The following is a 24,450-nucleotide window of genomic DNA, read 5'->3' on the forward strand; positions in this document are numbered from 1 at the left end:
ACTCTGGGAGAAGACAGGACATCTGATATATGAGTGTAACATATTAGATAGGTTAACCACTTGATGACGGGAATTTCTTTCCGAAAGCTGACTCCCAGAATTCCAGCCTCGCTTGGCCATTAAGACAACCTGCCAAACCGCAAATTCTTGGTTTGTGGCCCTGCGTGCTCTGCACGCTTTGAATTACATGGTGAAAAGGCTGATTGTTCGGTGGCGTGCTGCTCTACTCAAGCTTCCACATTCCCATTGCCTCTTTTCAAAGTGGGGACTATTGTGAAGCTGGTGATTATGATGCAAAATAGGTCTTTTCATTTCTGGGCTACACACAAAGGCAATTACCATATATACAAGAGCCAGGGTCTGCCTTCTTTCACTGTGTTCGCTCGAGCGTGGGCCGAAAATGATAGCTGAAAAGTGGGCCGAGGATCTCAATCTTTACGGCGTGTCTTGCCGCGTCCCAGCGCAAAGGGGTTTTAGTAGTTAGTTATCTGAGCACAAATCCAATTAAACACAGACTTACAAACAATAACCACCTTTCTATCCTTAGCTGCAAAACAACAGATAGAGGAATAGTCTTGTTCCCTGTCTTACTGGACTGGAGAATTTTAAAAAAGCAAATCCTTCTTGTTTTTCTACTCCTTTTATTAATGCAATATGTATTTTGTTGCCTTAATGGGTCACTTTACCAGCTGGTTTGGATTTTTTTAATATCATGATTTTACATATATCTTTTTACTTTCCAGGCTATGTTTACATTCTTAATACCCTTGATCATTATGGTCAACAACAGTTTTAGGAGCTAACTTTACTTTTTTAGCAATTTTTTTCCCAACAGTTCTTATGAGAATGCATGTCTTGGCCCGTTACACTGCTGGCAGTGAAAAAGACAAATGAGCCTGGTGATAAAAATGTCATCTGGAGTTTTTGAATAATTTTCTGAGTGAAAAAAAATATGTCAAGCAACCTCTTAAAAATACTTGCTGGGTAAAAAATATGGATTGGACTTAAGCTATCATCCCACAGCATGGTTTATGAAGAATGCCAGAGATGACAAACCCTTCTGTGCGTGCTGACCAATGTGAAATACATATGTAGCGGGCATAATATGAAAATTATGACACCTGCTTACATTATTTATTTGTTTACTAGTTTACGCCATTTTATTGTCAGCCAACCAGTGGAGATAAGTGCGCTTCCGGCTAAGTTAGCGAAAGGTTTTAACACGCTGTACAAAAATACAGATATCCTAAATCTAAAGGATACATATATTTAAAAAAACAAGGAAAACCCAGGGATTCTGTTTACACAAGAAATTAATTAACAATAAAACTAAATGAAGGGCGTAGCTTGAAGTTGCGTTGAAGTTGGGGATGACTGGCCCTAGCTTCACTTGGCACTAAGCTTGGATTGTTGGCTATGTGCAGATGGTGTGTAGGACTCGATTGCTCAGTCTCTCCTTCCCCGGCTTGAGTAAATCAGGTGTGGGGAACACAATGCATGCGACTCCGCTTCAAGTCACTCCCTGTCCAGCAGTACATACAGCTCGATAGGCTCACTGAGGTTACCTTGGTGCCTCAGTACTAGTGGTGTCTTTGCCTAGAGCAGGACAGGGTTACTCACCTAGAGCAGGACAGGGGCGAATATGTAATTGTGGCAGGTTCAATGCAAGGAGAGATCACAGAGAGTCCAGTAGCTAAGTGGAGTGAAGGGTCACTGGCCACTGAATTTATCTGCTCCTCCTCAAGGACTCTTGTGGTTGGTTGCAAGTTCTGCTACCAACCTGCCCACACGCGCTGCCAAGCAACCCACACATTTCTAAGAAACTGCATGACCTAACTCTGGGGGAGTTAGAATTTCAAAAAAAATGGGGGGCACAAAATTCATCCTATTACACATAGAAACATCAAATAAAGAAAGATCACTGACTCAAAGTTTATCACATTCTTTCCATGAGCTTTCTCTTGTTATCATTAAAATGCTTGAATGCAAATACAAATATATTAACATGTATGTTTCATATGCCATTTCATCGGCTCATATTTCATTAATAATGTAGCTGCATGTTGTGAATAAAGACCAATGGTAATTTCAGGCATACACGTAGATCCAGGGGGAGTTGAGGGTCCTCTGTTTAACACCCCCCCCCAAAAAAATAGAAAAACCAGTAACAATAAAACAGATGACATCCTATAAGGATTGTTACTTGTACATCAGTAAGCATGTGCATCAGCCCGTCCATGACAGTCAGACATTTAAAAAAGTGATATGAGCCTGACCCCCTCCCCTAGGGAAAATATTCTGGATCCACCTCTGAATTACTTTATTTGAAAGATACATTTCAACCCAGAAATACGTTGTAGTTTCCAAGACAGAAATACTGGCTTTTGAAGTAGGAAAGTTTGAAAGGAAAATGTGAAACATTAACTTGTCCCACATGCCAACCATGTAGTTTTCTACATGTGATTGAAGAGTCAACATTTTATAACAATTCACTTTGAAATTTTTGAACTGCTGGCAAAATGTCTGTCATAGTACATGAGAGTGGTTATCTCAGTATGAGCTCTGAATGGCTGGATGCTTACAACCGAGAATGTTTACACATTCTTCCTGGCCTTTTCCTTCTGATGCTGCTGAAGGAATCATTCTAATCAACTGTTTCATATCATTTAAAATATTTCTTTCTTGTAGTCTTTGGCAAATGCTTTTATCATGAATACACAGAATAATCCAGAATTTCTTGCACTGAGTATTACAAATAAGTATGCGGAACTTGAAAACTACAAGTGCAGAATTAGAATTTTGACACACGCAATTATCAGATAATATGCCTCACTCAACAACAAGACTGCAAGAAACTATTGCCAAAAAAAGCAATCTCATACATGTACTTTAAAGATTGTCAACTTTTATCACTGGCAACAAGAAAGAGGAACTTCACACACATTTTTTGTCATTATTCAACACTGATTTAGGAAGGGAAACTTCAAAGGAGAGAAACCCTGTGATATGATTAGCTGAGATCACAGCGAGCACGCATTGATCCAGCCGGTTCCCCCGTCATGGTAACGGTTTCAGAATCAGCCTTCATAGAGCCTGATCTACAGCCATTGTCATACCAGGGTTTGTCTCATTTTGCTGGTTTCCAATTCCGATCTCACTTGGTGCTAACAAACTCACAATGCCTAATATAAAACTACTAAAATACCACAAAAGAATTGGTACTGGTCAAGTGCCTAAAATATACATGATGACCTGTACTAAAAGTGAACTTACTTTTAAAACGTGAACATCAAATAAATAATTTAAGTCATTCAAAATTATACAATTTTGGCTGGCATCCAATTTTATGACCAAATAAAAATATTTTTGTATTTGTTGAAGGGTCAGAAAGATGATTTTATTTTGAGCCACTGCAGATTACCGGAGAAGTTTGTATATTATCTAGAGTCGTTTGGGGCATCATTTTTTCCTTCATTTCAACCTGTTTTAGTTACTGTTTTTAACTATATAATGCGCTTATGAACAGGCGTGTCTTGGAGAAAGCGCAATATCAATTTTATTATTACTCCAAAATCCACATGTGTATCACTTTGACAATGTTACGCACAGTTGAAGACCTTGATATTACTATTCATAACATACATGTACTGTGGCACCATCACACTTTTCGAGTGGAATATCATATCATGTACATACCATAAATTTGCATGTAATGGATCAAAAGAACATCAGCAATGTTCATCATGCTACACAAGCTATCACTGTACCATAGGGGGTACATTACCTTGTACTTTCCAAAGATTGAAAGTGTCATTTCCACCACGTTGTATTGATGTAACCTTAGATATAACGTTGTACAACCATGCTGGTACTTCCTTAGTTCATGTATATGACGTGCTGTGAGGCACAGTGAAACACTATGTCTGCAGTGACTGCAATGTTTGTATTTTCAAGGGTGGTGAACCAATTTGGCCATAATTTCAAAGCAATATTGCTGGCAGATGACAGCAGGTTGGTTTTTATGAGGAGGTTTTCTCTCGTTCAAAAATACATCAGAAATTTGATTTTCATGAAGAAGCGTATCTACTCAAAGAAAACTATGGAACATTCTATAAATGTGTGTGTTCAGAATTTTGAATTGCCACAGACATGACGTGGACACCACCCCCCCATTTCAAATGTTACCCACAACTGAAATAGATTACTTTCTGGAAAAGTTGGTCAGAAATGTCAAGACAAAAGATGTACTCCCTACCAATGATTCAATTCAGTTGAATTTGTTCATCGAAACGTTTTGTTGGTGAAGATTATCTAAGTGGAATGAAGTGCAATGTGAAGCAGTTCACCTGATTGACATAGTGTAACAAAACAATTGTTGCCAGTTGTGATGGAGGATGTTTTGAAAACCAGTGGGGACAAATAAAAGCCATAGACCCCTATACAGAAGGCAACAAATCTCTATAATATACCATAAAGTAACCTTGAATTCTCAATGTCGGCTGGTTAATCCCACAGTAACAATACAATTTTGTAATATTTGTGTCCTGATGTTTTTCATCGTCTTTTTTTATGGGAAAGTTAAGGGCGCCAAAGGAAACTTTAAGAATTGGCAGGTTAGTGGTCCCTACATTATTCTCCGCATTGGGGAAGCGTACATTATAAAATTCTGCCTGATTCAGGGCTACAGATGTAATGTCTAATGGCAGGTGTGATATGCCATGTTGTCCTGTCACATGATCATCTGGGCCATATCCCATATTGGACAGTTCAAATTTTTTGTATGGTACATGTACTTGTATGGTCATTTTCACTTGTGAACAATTTCTGATAGTGCATATAAATTTGCGGAGGATAAATATGTTATACCCATACTTGAGAGAATAATGAAGGACTTGTATTGTAAAGTTGCACTGCTGTACTCAGTGTGCAAAAGAGTTCACAGATCTCAAAGGGAGTACATAATGGTCCAGCTTTGACTAATGGAATGAAGGATGTCTTCAGGGTAGATGCCATCACACACACCACACAGGTTGTTTGAGAACTGTTGATTGGCAGTGGATCCACCATCTGTTCTTGCACCATTTTGGATGATTTTGTGAAAGGAGAATTGGCATTCAAGGATCTATTCTGGTTTATCAAGCTCCTTCACAATGTCTTTCTCTATATCCTAACAAAAAGAAACAATGTCAAACATGTTTGAGTCAACTATAGTGTGAAAAATCGAGAAAAACACAGTGGCATTTTCAACAGTAAAATCGAAGATCTTGTAATAAAAATCCATGAACTACAGGGCCTTTGTAGATCGTAGTAAGTGAACGACACCTGCGGGGTCAGGGTGGAGAACAGGTACAGGTATGACAAGTTCTCTTTCCCTTTAAAAAAAACAGAGCAGTTTTCAGTGCCCAGAGTAATCAGGAAATTTTTGCAGTAATGTACCTCCTCAACAATGTAGCATTGTGGATTCATGGAAGAAACTTCACCCAGGATTGAAGTATGCAATGAGTATATATAAGCACATGCTTGCACAATTATGCTTAATGACCACACTTTCATGTCAGTTTCCATGTCAATGAAAGTCTAAAATTATATTTTGAACACGGCAGGTTTAATGTGTGGAAATCGTACTTTTCATTGATGAAAATCTTCTCACTATGTAGCTCCAAAATGGCAACCAAATTTGGACAATCCCATCATGCTTTGGGGGTGATTTTGAGTTCGAAACCTTTTCATGTTAAGAAAATCTTTCCTAAATTAAATTTTAACTTCAAATTGATCTAATTCATTTTATACCATACATTCAGTTTCCTCTAATTTCAGTTTAAAATACAATTGGTGAATTTCTGATAGTTTGTCTTCAGCTGTGTTCAGTATAACCCATTCATTTACATTCATGTAACATCTACACACACTACACATAAAAAAGGAACGCCTGTTAATGGATATGGTGTGTACAAAGAAACAAACTATTAAACAATTGTCGACCGACCATCACGAAAAACAGAACAAAAAATTCTGTTTTGTTGAAAACTACAGCATTCTGGGTGGAAGTGTTTTACAGACTGACTGAGGCTGTTATGTACTTTCAAGTGAGATGAGATTTTCCGGGATTACAGGGCAGTCCCATTTTGGGGATTTTACCCATGGTGTCACCTGCATGTACATGTACCTTTCATTATAAAAGTACAGTATCTGAAACGTAACGTACCTTGGGATTAGTTTGGGGGCCAAATCTCTTCACCGGTACTCCTTTCTTGTTAATTAAAAACTACAAGAGAAAAGACAACAATATGCGTCAAACATACTTCCTGGAAGTCATCTGAGAAGGCCAATTCCATTGCCACATACATGTACTAACCACATCTTGATCTTATTGTTATAACATCGAAAGTACAATGAAAAATGTGCAAGTTGCTTGCACTTGGGAAAAACAAATAAGGGCAAAATACATTTCTGCAATTCAAGTCAAATTCTTTGGACACATGAAAGTAATCTGGATGAACCAAGTTGTTTTAATTTTTTTGTTTTGCCTAGTTGAGTGAGAACTGGTACACAGGCATATGGCTGACAAGCTAATGGAATTGCCACATGTATAACAGGCCGTGGGTTCCGAGGGTTTGTTGATTTACATGTTAGTAGGAGAGTGGATGAAGAAAAGGCAAAGTGATTAGTGTCAGACCCTACATGTATGAGCATGTGTATCCTTTCTATGCCACAAGTAACGACTCATATAACGTACCACATACCTTAGAAAAATTCCATTTAATTGCACTGCAAGAAAAGGGAATACAGAAAAGCAAATGTCAACAAAGTATAGGTCTGTTGATGCAATTTTTATCATGATCTCCTTAAACGGTAGCCGTGCTACGTGTACATTAACGTGCAACGTGCAGTATAAATACAACATGATCTGGCAAATACCGGACTATTGAATTCAGCAGAATTTACCAAATTTAAGCAGTATACATGTGCATTGCATATATTTACATGTGCATGTATAACACAGTGTCAAGGTTATGCATCTTCTGTTGCATTTAGCAGAGTGCATAGACCAAAAACCAACAGTGACAATGCAAAAGAGACCCAGTATACAATGCTTGATGTACATGTACATGTACATGGCAAACCTGTTCATATAGTTTATAGCATGTTAATTTTCTTATATTCCAATTTCACACAAATGACATACTTAGTAAGCGTTCCGTGTTGCTTCTTCTTAAGGAATTTGTAGAGAGGAGAGGCATTGTTACCGTTGACATCAATCTTATCAAACAAGTCAAACTGCGCTCCCTTCTTTGCTGCAAACTCCTTGATTTCTTGGTTTGTTCCGGGTTCCTGCATGAAGAGCCAAACAGTAAAAACTCTTGAAAATGCAGGGCTGAAAATGGAAAAACCCTGAAAACTGTGTATAAACACTGTAGATGTGAGGCTTCAGTGAATGTTCATGTACATGTCACACGGCCAATCAAACAGTAAATTCTGGGCTAAAAATGGACATGTTACTGATACCATCACAACTTAGCTCTGATTCTTTGGTAGATTTATAACGTAATCTGTTAAGCGTACCTGACCACCAAACTGGTTGCAAGGAAAAGCCAGGATCCGCAAACCCTTTGGCTCAGCATATGTAGCGTGCAATTCTTGTAGCTGAGCATAGTTCTTGTTGGTTAGGCCTCACTGAGAAGCCACATTGACAATGAGAACCACGTGACCCCTAAAGAAAAACAAAATAAGGAAGATTAAACTGGAGTTGCACTGATCTGATCTATTTCTCATAGATTATTATAATCTGTGTTGATACTGGTACTTACATGTACATTTCTCCTTGTTCTTCTATATTCCACATCTACTTTGCAGAACTTTTATCTTTGTACATGTACATGTTTTTCTTTTGTACAAAAATCAAATAAATTACAATTTACATTCTAAGATTTAAATCAAGTACTTTGATTAAAATTATATGTATGTTAATAGCCACTTCTTCAGAGATACTTTTTGGAACATGTATTAAAGTGTACCTACATGTATATAAAGTACATGTACATGAAGTACAGAACCTACAGACAGGTCCTTCACAGATACAGGTGACAAGGGTAAAATACCAGGTTTTAAACCAGGCTCTGAGTTTGTTAAAAGTAGAGTTCAGAGGATTCGGTTAACCAGGAGCTAAACACAGAAGGACCAGTGAGTAAAGAAAAAGTCATCAACCACCCAGTTCGTTTTTGACAGTCGGCCTCTGCCATCAGGGAGATTGCTGCTAGTGTCGGGCATTATGCAAGTAATACTGGCACCAGTAGCAGTAGGTCCAGGCCCAGTGCCAGTGGGTACAGCAACCACATGCAAGTCATTGAAAGCAGGGTTCTGCTTCTCGTACAGGAAGGTTCACATTTTCCAACTCTCAAGCCATGGTACAGGATCACGTACAGCTCCACTCATTTTGACAACATTTTTATGACAAGTGTGTTGTGACGTCCACCGTATCATCAAGAGTATCGGGTGAGGGAAAGAGTTCCACAAGAGTTACAGACAACACTAATTTTCCCTTAAAATGTTAGAACAGCCATCAGAAAGTGTTAACATGTCCCAAAAAGTGAAATTTAGTAAGGAAAATTCTAAAGCATTTACACAGAAAACACATTTTTTTCAGACAAGTCCCATATTATATACAGTAGGTTTGCATACAGGGGCACCAAGTGTTGTCCATGTAACTCTTTCCATGTCAGGCATGGCATGCATGCGGCACGACCGCTCGGTAGATGGCACTTTTTCTTATATATTTTATATTTTCCTTCTACATGTATATACATGTATTTTACATTTTGCTCTACATGTATATCACAACTGGTCTGGTGTCGAGGTGGTGGCGCTTCATCCTAGTTATTCGTTTCCTTCTATATTTATTAGAAAAATATAGAACAAATCTAAAAAAATAGAACAAAACTCTAATGAAACTAGAAAATATAGAACAAAACTAATAAATATAGTTTCATTCTATATCTTTAAGTTTTTCTATTATTTATTAGTTTTGTTCTATACTTGAGTTTAGTTAGAACTATATTTTTTTAATTTCATTATATATTACTTTCATCCTATATGTATCTGTTTTGTCCTATATATATTAGTTTCATCCTACATTATATTACTTTTGTAGGATATAGTATTTTCATTCTATATTTATTAGTTTTGTCGTCTATATGTGTTTAGTCGTATATTAGTTTCTGTTCTGTTTATAAATCACCTTTGTCCTTTGTCCAATATATAAATTGTTTCATTAGTTTCATCCCACATATTTATTTCTTTCATCCTTTATATATTTTTGTTTTAGATTTATTTCACTTTCGTCCTATATTAGTTTTGTCATATATATATTATTTTTGTTAGCTTTTTTGGGTACTAATAAAGTCATAAAGGGCACCTCATCCCTAACTGTTCAGAAAAACACCATATTTACCTGTACTTGTTTTGTGAATCAAATGATAGAAAAGTATATCACAAATAAAATTCAAGACTGCATGGTATTGATGAGAATGAGGTAGAAATGAAAATTAACACTGTGCTGACCAGCCTCACTGGACAAAAAGGTGATTTACCAATTTTTTATTATTTTCATTGATAACATCATGTGAATAATTAGTTTAACTAAGCAAAAGCCAACTGTTTTACATGTAATGTGAAAGAATTAATTGAATACTTACATACTTTACCAATCATATACTTTTAAACAAATTAGTATGATCTCTTACTTGTATTTAGACAGGGAAACTTCATTTTTATCAATGTCCTTCACTGTGAAGCCATATATATCTGTTGGCCCATCTGCTGCCTAAACAAAGGAAAAGAAAAATACTTTTAAGTTTTAAATACATGTAAGATTTAAGTGACCAGATCCTTGGGATTCTTCTAAGTTTCTAAACCAGCTTTTGGTTCATGATATTTTTTGGTTCAAAATAGTCATGTGTACTGGTACAGTCAATTTTTGTCAGTAGACCACCTCATGTTGGAGAAACAACACAATTATTTTCAAAGATTTCAGGATGCGATTTGGACTAACAGGATCAACAAAAGTAATGACATTTTTCATCCATAAAAAGTACCAGTAACCATGTGAGAAATTCATTGCGACAAACTGATTTTCCATGAAGAAGTTTTTAATTCAGGGAAAATAGATCATATATTAAACTTGTGTAACTTATGACTTGACTTTTCAGATGCAGAGCAAACTTTCAAGACTACTATCCCCTGCTGCACACAGATGAATCCATTACATCCACACATTTCGGCTACACGTAGTATGTACATGTTTGCACCATATCTGCATGCACTTAAAACACAATCTGAAAGCAGGAAAAATATGGGTTAGGTTTTTTAAAAACTGAAACTCTGCTTGCTGGTGTCACAATCTCATCTGGGATGGAAGCTGTGCTGAGCTCGATGGATGAGTACAAATTATCCCCACTCCACGTGACAATAAATCTCCACCCATGGATGATAGACAAAAGTCTAGGACTGTTGAACGTAAAAAAAAAAAGTATTTGGAATCACACATATTGAGTGACCCACTGCCCTGTAAATTTTTGTCGATTTTGTTTTGGCTCCCGTGAGTTTTGACTAACCGTTCAAAAATGTTGAAGTCCGAATTGGAAATCTGGCCAAACTTTCTTTTCCATAAATTTTGTGAGAACACACTTTGTACAACAAGCTTTTATTTCAATTTTCAAACAGAATTTGCCTTAAAACGATACAAACACGACTAAAGAGGCAGGTTTTCATTTTGAGCGATCTGGAACTACGTGTAGGAAAAATCCTGAACCAGGAAAATTGCTGAAACAGTGTCTTGTGTGCTCTAGTACAGTACATGTATATGCAACTGTTTATTAAAATGTTTTGTTCCAAGCATACATGTACATGTACATGTAGATCTGTCTCCATGAGGGAACAAGGGAGGAAGCCAAAGGTTTACAATCTCTTTCACAGAAGTACATGTAATGCCAGCAATTAGCAGAGATCCATGTGGCTTTGAGCGACATGTACATGTACATACATTCACATACATGTAAACTGTAATTTCTGTAATGAGATCATACTCATAACGTTACATACAGTGTATTGTGCATACGTCAAGTGCAGTCTGGACGGTGTTGGTTTTCTCTCACATCACACACCCAGTATGTATAAACAATGCACATTCAGACCAATCTACAATAATCCATAGGAAACTCAATTCAAGGCAACACTTGTAGTAATGTTAGGACACACTAACCCAATATAGTACAGGCACATGCAAATACTTACTGTACATCATGGCCTTCCTCCATTACATGTACATGTATACATGTACACTGTACATGTAAGGACATGTACATGTGCGCCGGTGCCTAATTGTGTGCTGGAATACATGTACATACATGTCTCATTTGATTTTGCAAAATTGTCACCAATGTACATCTTCTAACATATGGTAGCATGAAAAAGCTTGTGTATTCCAAAAAAAATTATTACATTGTACAAATGTACATGTACGCTGTACGTACATGTAGTAAAACACACATGTATTTCAACAAACGTCCCATACATGTACTGTACATGTACATGTATATTCTCATAACTTATATTTACACACAATTAACCAAAAAGAAAGGTTTACAAATACCATGTTTCACCACGCCTGTGCTTACTCCAAGCTGCCGTTATTAACACTGATGCATATATACATGTACATGTATAGGGTTGCCATGGCGTGGAACACCTTGGCAAAAACTCTGGCTCTATCAATCTCCACTTGTTAATTATTACTCAAATTGACTTGAGTAATCAGAGTTTTATACGTACATCATCACTGGGTCACATAATCAGAGAGTGCAAAGGCCACAGTTCAGATTTGACAGATATTACAATACTTTGTCAATACTACAATTTTTCACACAAAGATATTTAGTACAAGGGCTTAACTTACATGTACCAGTATATGTACATGTGTTAATTTGGAACAATTTTTTAAATTTTTGTTTCCTGCAGTACTCCTCTCAACATTTGAAAGAAAATTGTTGTTTTGGCTTGTTTTGTTTTTAAACTTCCCTGAATTTAATCTGGGAACTTTTTCTAAGTTAACCTATAGTACTAAGCGACAATTCCCTTCATAGTACCGGATATTTCATACATGTGTATGCATGTCTGCAAAATGAGATTCAATACACTGTATTTGCTTCAGAAAGGGAAGGCTGGAAAAGACTAAGCATTTACTTGGTCAAAAAATACATGTTCCACACACGCAGGTGCATGGGATTTCACACAACATAAACGGCAGACCCTCCATTGCCATGGTCTTGGTGGACCTCTGAATAATATACATGCACATGCACATGCAGTCAAGTAAGCACAAACAAGACTGAAATATCATGAATTAGCAGTTAATCAATGGCATGTACTGTACATGTACAATAAAACTGAAAGTATTGTACCAATTCTTAGTACACACTGTACATACATGTATGAAATACACTTAAGATGGACAGGACATGGTATTTTATCTTGACCCCCTGCCAGCTTCAAACATCTTCTACATAGTATCTGTACATGTGTACATGTACAGTGTACATGTACATGTACAGTGTACCTTTCTGTGTTGTGTTTAACTGATATTTTCCCCTTTTACATGTATACATGTATGTAAAATGCCTTTTCCGACCTTCTTATGACAATCTGTTTGGTGTAATTTAGCTCCACTGCATGTAAATAACACTTTGAACTTTATACAGTCTGCTATCTGATGGTAAATAAAGATTTTTCTATTTCAAGAGAGATACCAAATAAACATCTTGTTGTATCATACATTAAACCAATAAAGCATTCTCAACAATCACACAAGATATGCACATTAAGGTACATGGGATATGTACATGCATGCTGTATGTAGGTTACCTTAAAAAAATTGTTTGCAGTGTACGGTGAAAGAGACTGTGGTACACCTAAGTCTTATGATGTGTGTATTTTACATGTACAACTACACGTAAAAGTTATAAATAATCAGGTGACAGTAAAATACTTTAAGTTTAAACTGTTAAAAATGCAAAGTGAAGTGTGCTGTGATACACCATACCTAGCAATACTAAATGCCTGCCAGTGTACATACATGTATACAGTATGTACAATTAACCTCCCTACTGCAGACTTTATAAAAATGCACACAACAATTTCAGAACTTACATTTATCCAACATTCAGTTGGGTTTATTGATTTTATCTATTATGCCTACTGGGTACTTACTGCTGGCCTTGGAGTGCAGCTAAACATCCTTGTAAATCCAAAAACAACAGATGGTAATGCCCTGAAGTTTGTAATCCAACCTGATGCCATAGCCTGGAATATATGAGGCACCACAAGAGTAGTGAGGCTGACATATTATGGAGGAATCATTTCAGTGAATCTGATATCCTGACTGAACTACTGTACATGCAAATGCTATGGTACATGTATTTCTCTCTGAGGACTGTTTAAATGAATCAAATCTTCTTGTAGATGAAATTCTGGCTACTGACTGCACATGCTGAGCTAGTTATTAAACCACTCCACTGTAGGTTTCTGGAATCTGGAAAAAAAAAATCACATGCTATTAAGTACATACATGTACTGTACATTAGGCACCATTCGCACCTGTAACCACTGTGCACAAATCTTAAGACAAGTCAATACCGACTTAGCTCCATCACCATGTATATCATACATGTACATCATCTGTAGGGTACGACTCACTTGAAATTAGTACTTTCACTCATCCATGTCATCGGAGAGAGTTACATGTACGTGTCTTTAGATCCCATAGTCGCAACTGTACCCCAATGCTAGCTGACCATGCTAGCCCTATATGTACGGGTATACACCAGTGTAGATTATACTAGTACATATACCGGTACATTTTTGTGATAAAAGAAACACAGCATACATATACCTAAGCTGCATGGGGCTGTATGGAACATGTAAGTCTATATACATCATGGTGCATGTACATGTAAGTCAGGTATTTCAGAGTTTTGAAGCATCGGACTATAGAGGCATCAGAATACAGATTGCACCTCGTACATGTACATGTAGCTCTATGATGCCTTGGCCAAACAAGCCATTGGACTTACATGTATGAAGGGCCCGATTTGTGGACAGAAATTAAAATATTTTAACTGTCAGACCTACGGTACTTACTGGACCTAGATATGAGGGTTCCGACCTACATGTACATGTACATGTATGGGGTTATTGGACTTCGGGCCTTTACTTTGTTGGGGACAAGATTTTGTCAGACTTACAAGTATGAGGCATACAGTGTATCATACATGTACATGTACATGTACTGTATGAAGCCTTGACTTCATGCACATGTACAGTACATGCATATAACGAATCAACAACCTTTTGTCTTAACTAACATTCTCCAAGAACCATTTTTATCCACTGCATAGGTACTTCCATGTACCATAGAGAACAGACTAACCATTAAGGACAGGAATACAAGTACTGTACATGTACACGTTGTGTTACTTCCCTTTGTGTTCTGTCCCCATACCACACAGAAGGGCAAAGCATACATGTACATGTACATGTACGTGTACATTGTATGCCCTGCGACTTTCTTGTGGGCCATAAAAAAATCACTCGAAGATGGATGCCGATGGATAGTCCATGACATACATGTACATTGCATATATGTGGGCAAGATGGTGCCTTGTCTATGACAATTGCACTGGATGATGAAGTTGACCAGCAAAGTTACCTGAGCCTCCTATATCACATACAGAAGTCTTCTTTCAGTGTTGAAATGACTGGAGTTGGCAATTAACTCCAAGTCAGGTCAAATCAAGACATGTTTTTTAATTGACTTGACTCAATTCACCAGCCCTATGACTTGATATGGGCTTGACCATTTTCATACTTGTGCCTGTCCAAACAAGAAATGAAGTTTAAGAAATTCTCTATTATAATGGCATGATTTTTACAACCATCAATGTTCTAGGCTTTGTTACCTCTGCAGGCTGCATATGGCAGTGCAATGCATTGCCATCAACAATAACCTCCAAGAGGCCTTGAGGAGGCCCTAAACGATGCTTTAAGGATCAGTTGAAGATCTCTCTGAAAAAAGTCAGCATTGACCCAGAGGTTTGGGAAATTGTTGCCATGAACCGACCAGGAGGGGACTGAGACCTTTGAGACCAACCGTCATCACGAAGATGATTGGCGACGTGCTGCAATTAAGGAGGGCCCGACTCACCTAAACTAGTTCACCACCCACACTCCCTTGTGACTTCTGTCCAAGGCTCTTCAGGAGTAGACTGGGCCTCCATCCATGTCCAATACCACCAACAGAGCAAGCACGGAATAGGATGAGAGCGACGATCCCAATGCTCGAACACGAGCGGGTGCCGACGACAACATGCTTTGTCAGTCAACTGTGGTACCAGCCACAAGGGTAAAGAGGTAAATGATTGATGATCTGCAATGCCCTTAGTCTGACTAGCCTACAGGTGTGCTTGGTATTCAATGAAGAGAATTTAATGGTTTGAGATCTGCAAAATTAGCAACAGCAATATACATCAGCATGCATCTGAAGAAAATACCCTACAACATACATCTTGGCACAAAGATTAATATTAACTCCTACAGATACAGGAATAATTTTTTAAAGAACGTGAACATGGACTTTTCAAAGAATCAATACTGCTGGCCACATTCGTCATTTTGGTTTGAAACGCAGGACACGGTACTGTTTCAAGACTTTTCTCTCTTAAACTGAAAATCATATTATTTATAATAATGTCCTTCAAGCATTGGATTGAGACTAAGAACATACTGAGCCATTGTTAAGGTAAGGTACAAAAATCCTTTCCATGTGAATGATGTACATGTACAATCCTCCCCACAGCAGTGTGGGAAGAGTATGCTAATGAATACATGTACCTACCCAAACTGTCACTATATATGCAAATTTCCTTTGCGTCTGATTCTATTTGCTAAAACTTGATCAACCGTAGTGTGCCCTCTATAGGCCCATGATGCATAGTGGCACCGCTGCCATGTTTGTCCTTTTTGGAGTGTGACGTCTGAGCCAGAGTGGGGAGGACAGGAGGGCTGTGCCTGTTTGGGTATTAGGTATTCATTAGCAGACTCTTCCCACACTCCTGTGAGGGAGGAGTCCATTGCACTCAACCTACCCAAACAGTCACTTTATATGCACAGTAGCACTGTACGCTGGGTCGTCGAAGGGAAGGCGAGGACGCACTGAAGTTTGTGAATCCATGAAAAGAGGGTATCCATAGATATGGTGAAGAGATGGAGGTAGCTCATGGAGTACGGGTCTTCATGGTCTCAGTGAAGAAGTTATTATAGACACGCCTCAACAGAACTCATTGCAAACCATACAAAAGGTAGCATGAGGTAAATGATTGTAGAGTTGTCTAGCACTTTACTATGCAGATAAATTCCGATAGACACAGCAGAAGGATGTTGGCAGAGTATATGTATATCAACCTGGTGTCTTAAACCTCGATATGGGCGGCTAGGTTTGATGTCCGTGAAGATCAGCCATTTGGAACAATGAAGTTAATGGCCGAGGAACCTAACTATCGCAGGTAAAGTTCTCACTTAAAGGGTAAAGACAGCAGAAGAGGCACACTATCTCTCAGCTTTGATTCCCGGCACTGTATCATTACAAAGATTAGGGCAGTGAGGCAATACTTGCCATTATAGGAGAACAAAAGTACTCTATGACATTAAAGACGAAGATGTCTTGTCAAAGAGAGGAGAATGAACAGGGCTTTGAATGCTAGCCTATGATGTGGGTGAAAGGGATGCAGTGGTATTATCACCCAAAGAGAGTATGTGTAGAGGATATCATCATCTGACTATCCAGGAATGAAGTAGCTAGGGGGCTGGCCCCACCAAAATGTGTGGTGGAGAAGCCTCTACAAAGGACTTGGAGAAGGACCTTGGAAGAGCTCAAGGACACATACATGTAAGTCCCAACTGAATATGAACTATTAGGAAGGAAACACTGAATGAACATGCCAGAAAGAGGGTATCTGGAGTCAGTATACAGCATTGACAAGAATATAATATAAAATCAGTGCTCTGGAATATGTGAGTAGCTTCTTCAGGGCAAGCAGACTGAACTGAATCTGCTTGCCCTGAAGAAGGTACTCAGTTACTGAAAGCTCAGCAATCACATATTCCAGAGCACTGATTTTATATTATATTCTTGTCAATATTCTGATCACGGTGCTATGCAGCCCTTCCATATCTACTTGGAGTCAGTGTTGGCTAAGGAAGGGAAGTTAAATGGGGAAGCATATTAGGTAGTTGTGACAGCAGATGGTAGCTACATGAGATTGATGACTGCAGTTTCAAGTCATGTAGAAGAAGAAAGAGTCGGTTACTGCATTTATCAGTGTTTGAATTGAAGCCCCACACTGTCCGTCATGCCATGAAAAATGGAGAACTGTTTACTCCTGGAGTAGATGTATACTAGCCATGCTAGCAATCTGGGTAAATGAGACCTCAGGGTTAGGAAGGCCTGAATGGCATGAATAGAAGATGTCTTTCCGGACCAATTCTGACAGAATTGTTGGAAGTAGGGGTAACAGAGAGGGGCGCGAAGACGAGCAACCATACTCTGCTGAAAAAAAAAGAGGTTGTCTGTGATCAAGACCCGTAGGTGAGGGAGTCTGGCAACTTTAGATGTTCCATGCCAAGGCAGGGAGGACAATATGCAGACTGCCGAGTACCTCAAAGGACTGGCTCAGTCACATTGCGATATACAGTGTAGAGTCTGTTCTACTGTGTGAATCTTTCTCTGAGAGCAGACATCTGTAAAGGAATTGTTGGCGTCGAGACGTGGGTTACCTTCAGGTAAATCCCAAAGTCCGTGGCTTATAGGAACATTTGTCTTGTCAGGAGGCCAAGGCGTAGTAAGGGTGTACCTCCGTGGTGATTTATCTGGTGAAGTGACAATGTGGTAACCAGTGTACTCCTGTCCCTGAGATCTGAGAGTTCAGGAACAGGAGTATTCCACGAAATTTAGGAAGTGTCAGTAGAAACTAATAGTTGAGGGCCCATCCTTGGTTTCAACTGCCAACAAAGGTGTGACTGGATGAAGTCAGTCCATCACGTATTGAAGGAAGACAGTTGAGTCAGGAGAACGTTAGTAGGTAGGGCCTCATATAAGTCTGGCAAGAGGTACCAGACTTACAGGGTTCACCCTCAGGCCAAAGGTTTGCTAGTGTGATCAATGCCCGGGCCAAGGCTGAAAGCCGAACTTTCCGGTACTTACCATTGGATCGGAAAATGTACGAGGACAGGAATCTCAAAGTTAGGAATCCAGGACAGCTGGTAAGCTAATATGCTAAGGATATGTTAAGGAAGGCTCCAGCCTCAACTGTTCATCCGCCTATTGAGAGACAGTTGCCAGGGTGTTTGCTTGTGGGAATGGCTGGGCGGTAAAAGATTACCAGAGTAAGGACCCCTAGCCCTAGGCACACTCTTAACAAATTGGGGGCCCATGCATAGTAGGCCCACTTTTGTTGGACCCCATAGCAGTCACAGTGCATCAAATTTGGACACGCCTACATTGAAAGAACTCATGGACCTCGAACCAATCACAGTATATAAATTTTGGACACGCCCATATCAGAGAAACTTGCGTCCGGGCAGTGAGCAGGACATGGCAAGGCCATGCGGAAGAATCTATGGAGATCGTACATGATAGGCCATGTAGGAAATATAATGCCAACATATTGCTGAAGACCCCCTTGGAAAAGCACGGGATGACAGGGGACATGTGCAATCCACGACGGTGTAAAGTTAGGTGAATTCGTACACCCGAGGCATGAATTAGGAGTGGAAAAATGCAATAGCAGGTCCAAATTCGAACGGCGTAGTCACCAGGGCAGGGCCAGAAATGGAGGGGAGTCTGCCCAAAGATCGCCGTTGTCCAATTCATGCCTAGGTGCCCTGATGACGAGGTCTCGGACATCAGTGGGATCAGGCGTGTGGCAGTTTTTGGGGGTCTGCGGGTAAGGCACGGAATCATCTCCCACAGGCCTCCTTGAACAGGTACCGGTGGTAGAAAGGTTACACCCGGTAGGCTGTTCGTATGTAGTCTAAAGTCTTATTCACTGGGAAGTTGACCCGGGTAGCGCACTTCTGTTTCTTGGCTAGGTGCCCCCGGTGTGGAGGTCTCAGGCACCGGTCAGGGGCTTACATGTAGCGTAATGATCAGAGTTGTTTTGTCTTATATTCACCAGACAGAAGACAACGTAGGGCAGCCCAGTAGAGTGTAGTGTCTACGGCTAGCCTGGATGCACCAAAGAATGGTTGGTTCGAAGCACAGGCATAGAGGTGGAAGGTAGACGACGGGCCACATATGGCATACAGAGGTCTTGGTGGTGAAGCAGACTGACTACCCATGACGTAGTCTGCATCGTGCCTGTTTTCCAAATGCTACTCAATCCATGTTATGGTACCAATATGTTCCCCTCGCGAGTGGTTGTAAATAATCTCTTTCTTGGTACAGGTTCATATGACACTGTATGTACCATGGTGCTCATACTGCATGAGATGGCACACAGCCAGCTGGGTGCTTTATCTACTGTTTAAGACTGGACATGTGATGGGCTCTCGACCTACCCGGTACAGGAAAAACTGTCTAGAACATTTATTAAAACCTTTGTATAAAAAGATGCATTCTTGACAGAGTTGTCCGATCAATCAAAAACACAGAAGTGACATATGATATGTCTATGTACATGTACAGTGGACATGGTGGAGGGAGAAGAGGAAGAATTTTTTGACTGTCTGTGACTGTTAGAGCAAAAGGAACAAAGTATGAAAACCTACATGTATACATGTATGGATTTACACACTCAAGAAGTTACATGTAATACTAACATGATTAATGTATGAAACAAATTGAAGTCTATTTTTTTTCTCTCTCTCCAGATGGTCAAAGGTTGGATACTATATGTACAATGTACATGTATACGTGTACATGTACAGTTATGTAAAATTTGTTGAAACTATCGTTTAAGCTTTTAGCAGTCCTAAGGAAAACCAGAGAAAACTCCACGAGAAACATGAACTTTAACCCATATAAATGTACATGTACATGTAACCAATTGGTGCTGATACATGCAGCATGACTCAAGACATTTTAAGAATCAATTTTTAGGTCAACTGGTCAAGATTTAGTTTGATGTACTTAAATACATGTATTGCCAAATCATCATTTAACATAATGATAATAAATAAGATTACCAACCAAAATGTTCATGGGTTCTATACTGCTTGTGACTGGTGTTCAGCATGATGTTCACTTATCCTAAAAATTACATGAAGTTTTGGCTGATAACCTGTTTTTCCTGAGCAAGACAATACTGTGCTTACGTGTAGCAGCTTCATGAAATTGGCCCTGACCATTCACAAGCACAATGTTCAACCTCACACGCACAATGTTCAACCTCACAAGCACAATGTTCAACCTCACAAGCACGATGTTCAACCTCACAAGCACAATGTTCAACCTCACAAGCACAATGTTCGAACTCACACACACATTTGCAATTCACAAACATGAAATTTGAACTCACACACATGACAATTCACTATATAATAAACCTTTTTGGCGTTCGCAATGCATTATGGGTGTGGTTGACAAACATGCACGCATTTTATGCACAACCCTATGGGAGAACTGAACCAGTCAAAAATCAAGTTACAGTTTTCTACTAAATATTTTTTATGTATCAGCTCATTAACTCACAGATGCATGCGTACTATTATCAGAAACATTTTCAAATTATATGTTTTCAAATATTTGTAAGAGCAAATCAACTTTTATTGCCTTTTTCTAAGGGCACCAGTCCCTCTACAGGCTGAAAATGAACGTGACTGGTCAAAGCTGGATTTTGATTGGACAATACTGGAACATTAACATTCATGAAGAAGTCAAAGCACGGTCTGTTACAAAAAGTGGTGTTGTTGGAAGAAATTCTCTGAATTTTCCTTCTCTGCCAAGCCTTAAACTTCGAAGTTTGTGAATATCTTCATCCCAAATCAAAAATGCAACACGTTGTCAGAAGGGGGGCGGCTTGAATTGGAGTGTGAAATAAAATGGAATTTACAGATTAACATTTTGCAGCCATGCAGGTACACTTCTCCCATAGGGTTGAGCATAAAAGGCATTGCATGTACATGTACGTCATCCAAACCCACAATGCATTGCGAATGTCGAAAAGGTTTATTACACGAAGTCACCACACAACGTTTGCAATTCACAAACAAGATGTTTGAACTCACACAACATTTACAATTCACTATTACACGGTGGTTGAACTCCATCCAAACAGGATGTTTACCATGTTTACAATTCACAAATAGGCCTATGATCGACAACATTCAAACTCACACACACATTTGCCTGTCCACTTTAAAACATCATGGTTTTTTTCATAAATTTTCTCAATCAGATCACATATTTACTTTCTATAGGGCCTAGGCCTACACATTTTTCTTGTCTTTTTCAGTTGATTCATACCCCTGAAGGATTTTTTAAGGGAAATACACTGTAGGCCTTGGCCTACATGATGTACATGTACATGTAGTATACAGGTAGGCAAGTCAAGATCCATTTGTGTAGACTGGTCTGGATCCTGTTTCCAATGCACGCGATTGGTACGAAAAGGTAAACAGAAGTCTGTCCAATACATATACCCAGTATACCCAGCAAGAAATGAGACCGAGGGGTACTCCCCAACGTAACATGTCCAATCCCTATACACATTCCAGACTATTGTTACTTAACACATCCCCCCCAAGATGTCTGAAAGGAATTCCCCAGATTCCTGCGAGACAATGACCAACACAAAGCAGGGGGGTTTCTCTCCGTCTCATACCTTGCTGCATATGTATACCGATACATGTACTAGATCCAAACTTGAAACCGTTCAACAGCTTGGCCTGCTGCGACTATTTCATTGTATTTAGGCCGTTGTATGATTAATATTACGGGGGCAGCTAATAATTTTTGTCTACATAGCTCACCATTGTTTCACTGTCAAACACACCCCACAAGTTCCACCAGTAGCTGGCAAATAATAACGTGATTACGAACAGACAAGTGTAAGGTCTTTGAATGGCGAAGTACAAAGCATCATAGACGAGAGTCATACTCATCCCGTGACATGACAGTATGTGCACGAAAAAATAGACCTATCGCGTTCACGTGATCATGGTGATGGAATTGCTGGAATGGAACGCAACGCCTTCTTTTATAAATACATGTACAAGTATTGTCATGATTATTGTGCAACTCAGAGACCAAGGAAACATAACCCCGGCTAGGCTATTCTTATGCCTGACGTGACATGACAGTGCGAATCGATGAGTGCACCTGTACTTTCTATTATATCTAGAAACGGAAGCCCTCCTGCGCTTTTACCCTTTTACCTACATGTACATTTATCAACCCACGGAGCATGGATTGGGACATCGCATCTACGCATTGTTAACTCAGTGTTACCGTGACTTGCAATTTTTGAACATTTGTGAATTTGTGAAAGCAGTTTTCCTCTACATGCAGAAAATTATAATCTTAAGAAAAAAAATTAAGTCACGGAAGACTGATGGAAATAAACTCAACTAAACATAAAACAACAACACTTGAGGAATCCAACCCTAATCATTTTGTTAATTACAAATCTTTCCGTGATAAATTAACTCAGTACATGTACTATCATTAATTTAAAAAGTAAGTAAAGCCAACTTTAATAAAGATAAATTTGCAAAAGCTAAAAATAACGAGTAGTAGGCCTAATAAAAATAACGAGAGAGTAACTCTCAAGACATTGAAAATGTTTTTAATTACTTTCGTGCAAGTAGGCCTAAGTAAGGCCTTCTCTCAGCCAAAAAATTCTTAAAACTAAAACTAATTCCGAAATATATTTGACAAATCCATATGTAAACTCACCGTTTCTTAATTCCATCACTAAAACTGATATTTATGATATTGTCTCCAAATTAAAAAATAACACGTCACCTGGTATTGATATCAAACTAGGGCTTATTAAATCTGTGATAAATAACCCACGTAGGCGATCCTTTATATTTACCTTTTCTTCCCTGACAAATTAAAAGTTGTCAAACTCACTCCTACATTAAACTGGAGATCCCCCAAAGCTCAGTAATTATCGCCCAATTTCTGTACAAACCAGTTTCTCAAAAATTCTTTAAAAAGTGATAGGATAGGACTATCAGTCCATAATACGGTTTTCGAGTTCGATCAAATTACTCATAATTTTATACGCAACATCAGTGGCTCTAATTGACTTAACAGAGAAAAATAGTCCAACGATTTCAAGATAATTATGCTTATTTTACAGGCACTGTATTCTTAGATTTATCTAAAGCCTCGGACACTAAATCGTGATCTTCTTCTTAATGACTACGATATTCGCGGGGGTTGCCTACAGTTGATTGTCTCTCTCATTTTAAATTGAACGTACATGCGGGGTACTTCAGGGTTCCTTGCTAAAACCATTATTTTTTGCTATGAATCAATGATCTCCCCAATACATCCAATTTCCTCTCACAAATGTTAAATGCATACGACACCATTTTTGTTGTCACAAAAATCTCGTCTCCCTCCACGAATTACTGAGTGAATAATCAAGTAGTTGATGCATGTGACTGGCTCAAAGTGAACCTTTCAAAATATCCCTCAATTTATCTAAATGCAATTACATGACTTTTAGTAACAGGAAAAAACGTTGTAACTTATCAAACCTTAACATTATATAAGACAAAACAATTGTGGAAAAAGTAAATAAGTCTATAAAGTGTTGATTACAAATTGACTTGGAAATTTCAGGTTGATGAAATTGTGAGTTAACAGTCTAAAAGTAGAGTGATTCTCAGACTTAAGCATAAGTTGTTCCATTTGAAGTTTTGAAAGCTCTTTATTCATCCCTGTTCTTCTTTTAGGACGAACTTAGATAAATTGGTTGTTCTGCAAAAGAAACTTATTCGTATCATAACAAACTCATCAGTCAACCGATCTTACAAAACCTGAAGTACTTGTTATTAACCTTAACATGTATACTAGCAGGTGTTATTTATGTATTCTATAAAATAATTTGCTGGCACCCTCCTATAGCCAAATGTTTCGACCTAATGGCAATTTACATCGTAGGCCCTACATTATCAGTTTGAATTATCTGAATGTCGATATTTCTATCCGCCCAATCATCTTAATTTTTTCACACAGTTTCTTTTCTGAACGTACATTCACTGTCAAACTTTATTTTTTCTTTGTTGGTTACTTGTATTTTGTTTGTCTTTGTTTTGTATTTATTAATTGGTTTCCAGTTTGTTTTGGATTTATGTGTATTTTTGGTTGACACAAGCATTTGCTTTTTTTAA

The 24,450-nt window shown here is 38.6% G+C and overlaps 1 protein-coding gene and 1 long non-coding RNA gene across 3 annotated transcripts; one reads left to right on the forward strand and one right to left on the reverse strand.

Moving 5' to 3' along the window:
- Positions 1 to 1,932: 1,932 nt before the first annotated feature.
- LOC110989974 (glutathione peroxidase-like) lies at positions 1,933 to 22,305 on the reverse strand. Of its 2 annotated transcripts, XM_022254699.2 has the most exons (8): positions 22,075 to 22,302; positions 13,261 to 13,353; positions 9,741 to 9,820; positions 7,564 to 7,711; positions 7,187 to 7,332; positions 6,744 to 6,768; positions 6,206 to 6,265; positions 1,933 to 5,167 (listed from the first exon to the last, which is right to left on the reverse strand). In XM_022254699.2, the coding sequence occupies exons 1-8, from the start codon at positions 22,204 to 22,206 to the stop codon at positions 5,123 to 5,125; spliced, it is 729 nt and encodes a 242-aa protein (XP_022110391.1). In that variant the 5' UTR covers positions 22,207 to 22,302; the 3' UTR covers positions 1,933 to 5,122. The 2 variants fall into 2 exon arrangements, with proteins under 2 accessions (XP_022110391.1, XP_022110392.1); XM_022254700.2 differs by lacking the exon at positions 13,261 to 13,353 and having other exon boundaries at positions 22,075 to 22,305.
- LOC147797169 (uncharacterized) lies at positions 16,711 to 20,298 on the forward strand. The gene is made up of 2 exons (XR_015427357.1): positions 16,711 to 16,993; positions 19,281 to 20,298. It is a non-coding gene; the product is annotated as an uncharacterized LOC147797169 (long non-coding RNA).
- Positions 22,306 to 24,450: the final 2,145 nt, after the last annotated feature.

Source organism: Acanthaster planci, linkage group LG12, assembly GCF_054643075.1.
Source record: "Acanthaster planci isolate LZ-2023a linkage group LG12, COTS_SCS, whole genome shotgun sequence".
Lineage (NCBI taxonomy): Eukaryota > Metazoa > Echinodermata > Asteroidea > Valvatida > Acanthasteridae > Acanthaster > Acanthaster planci.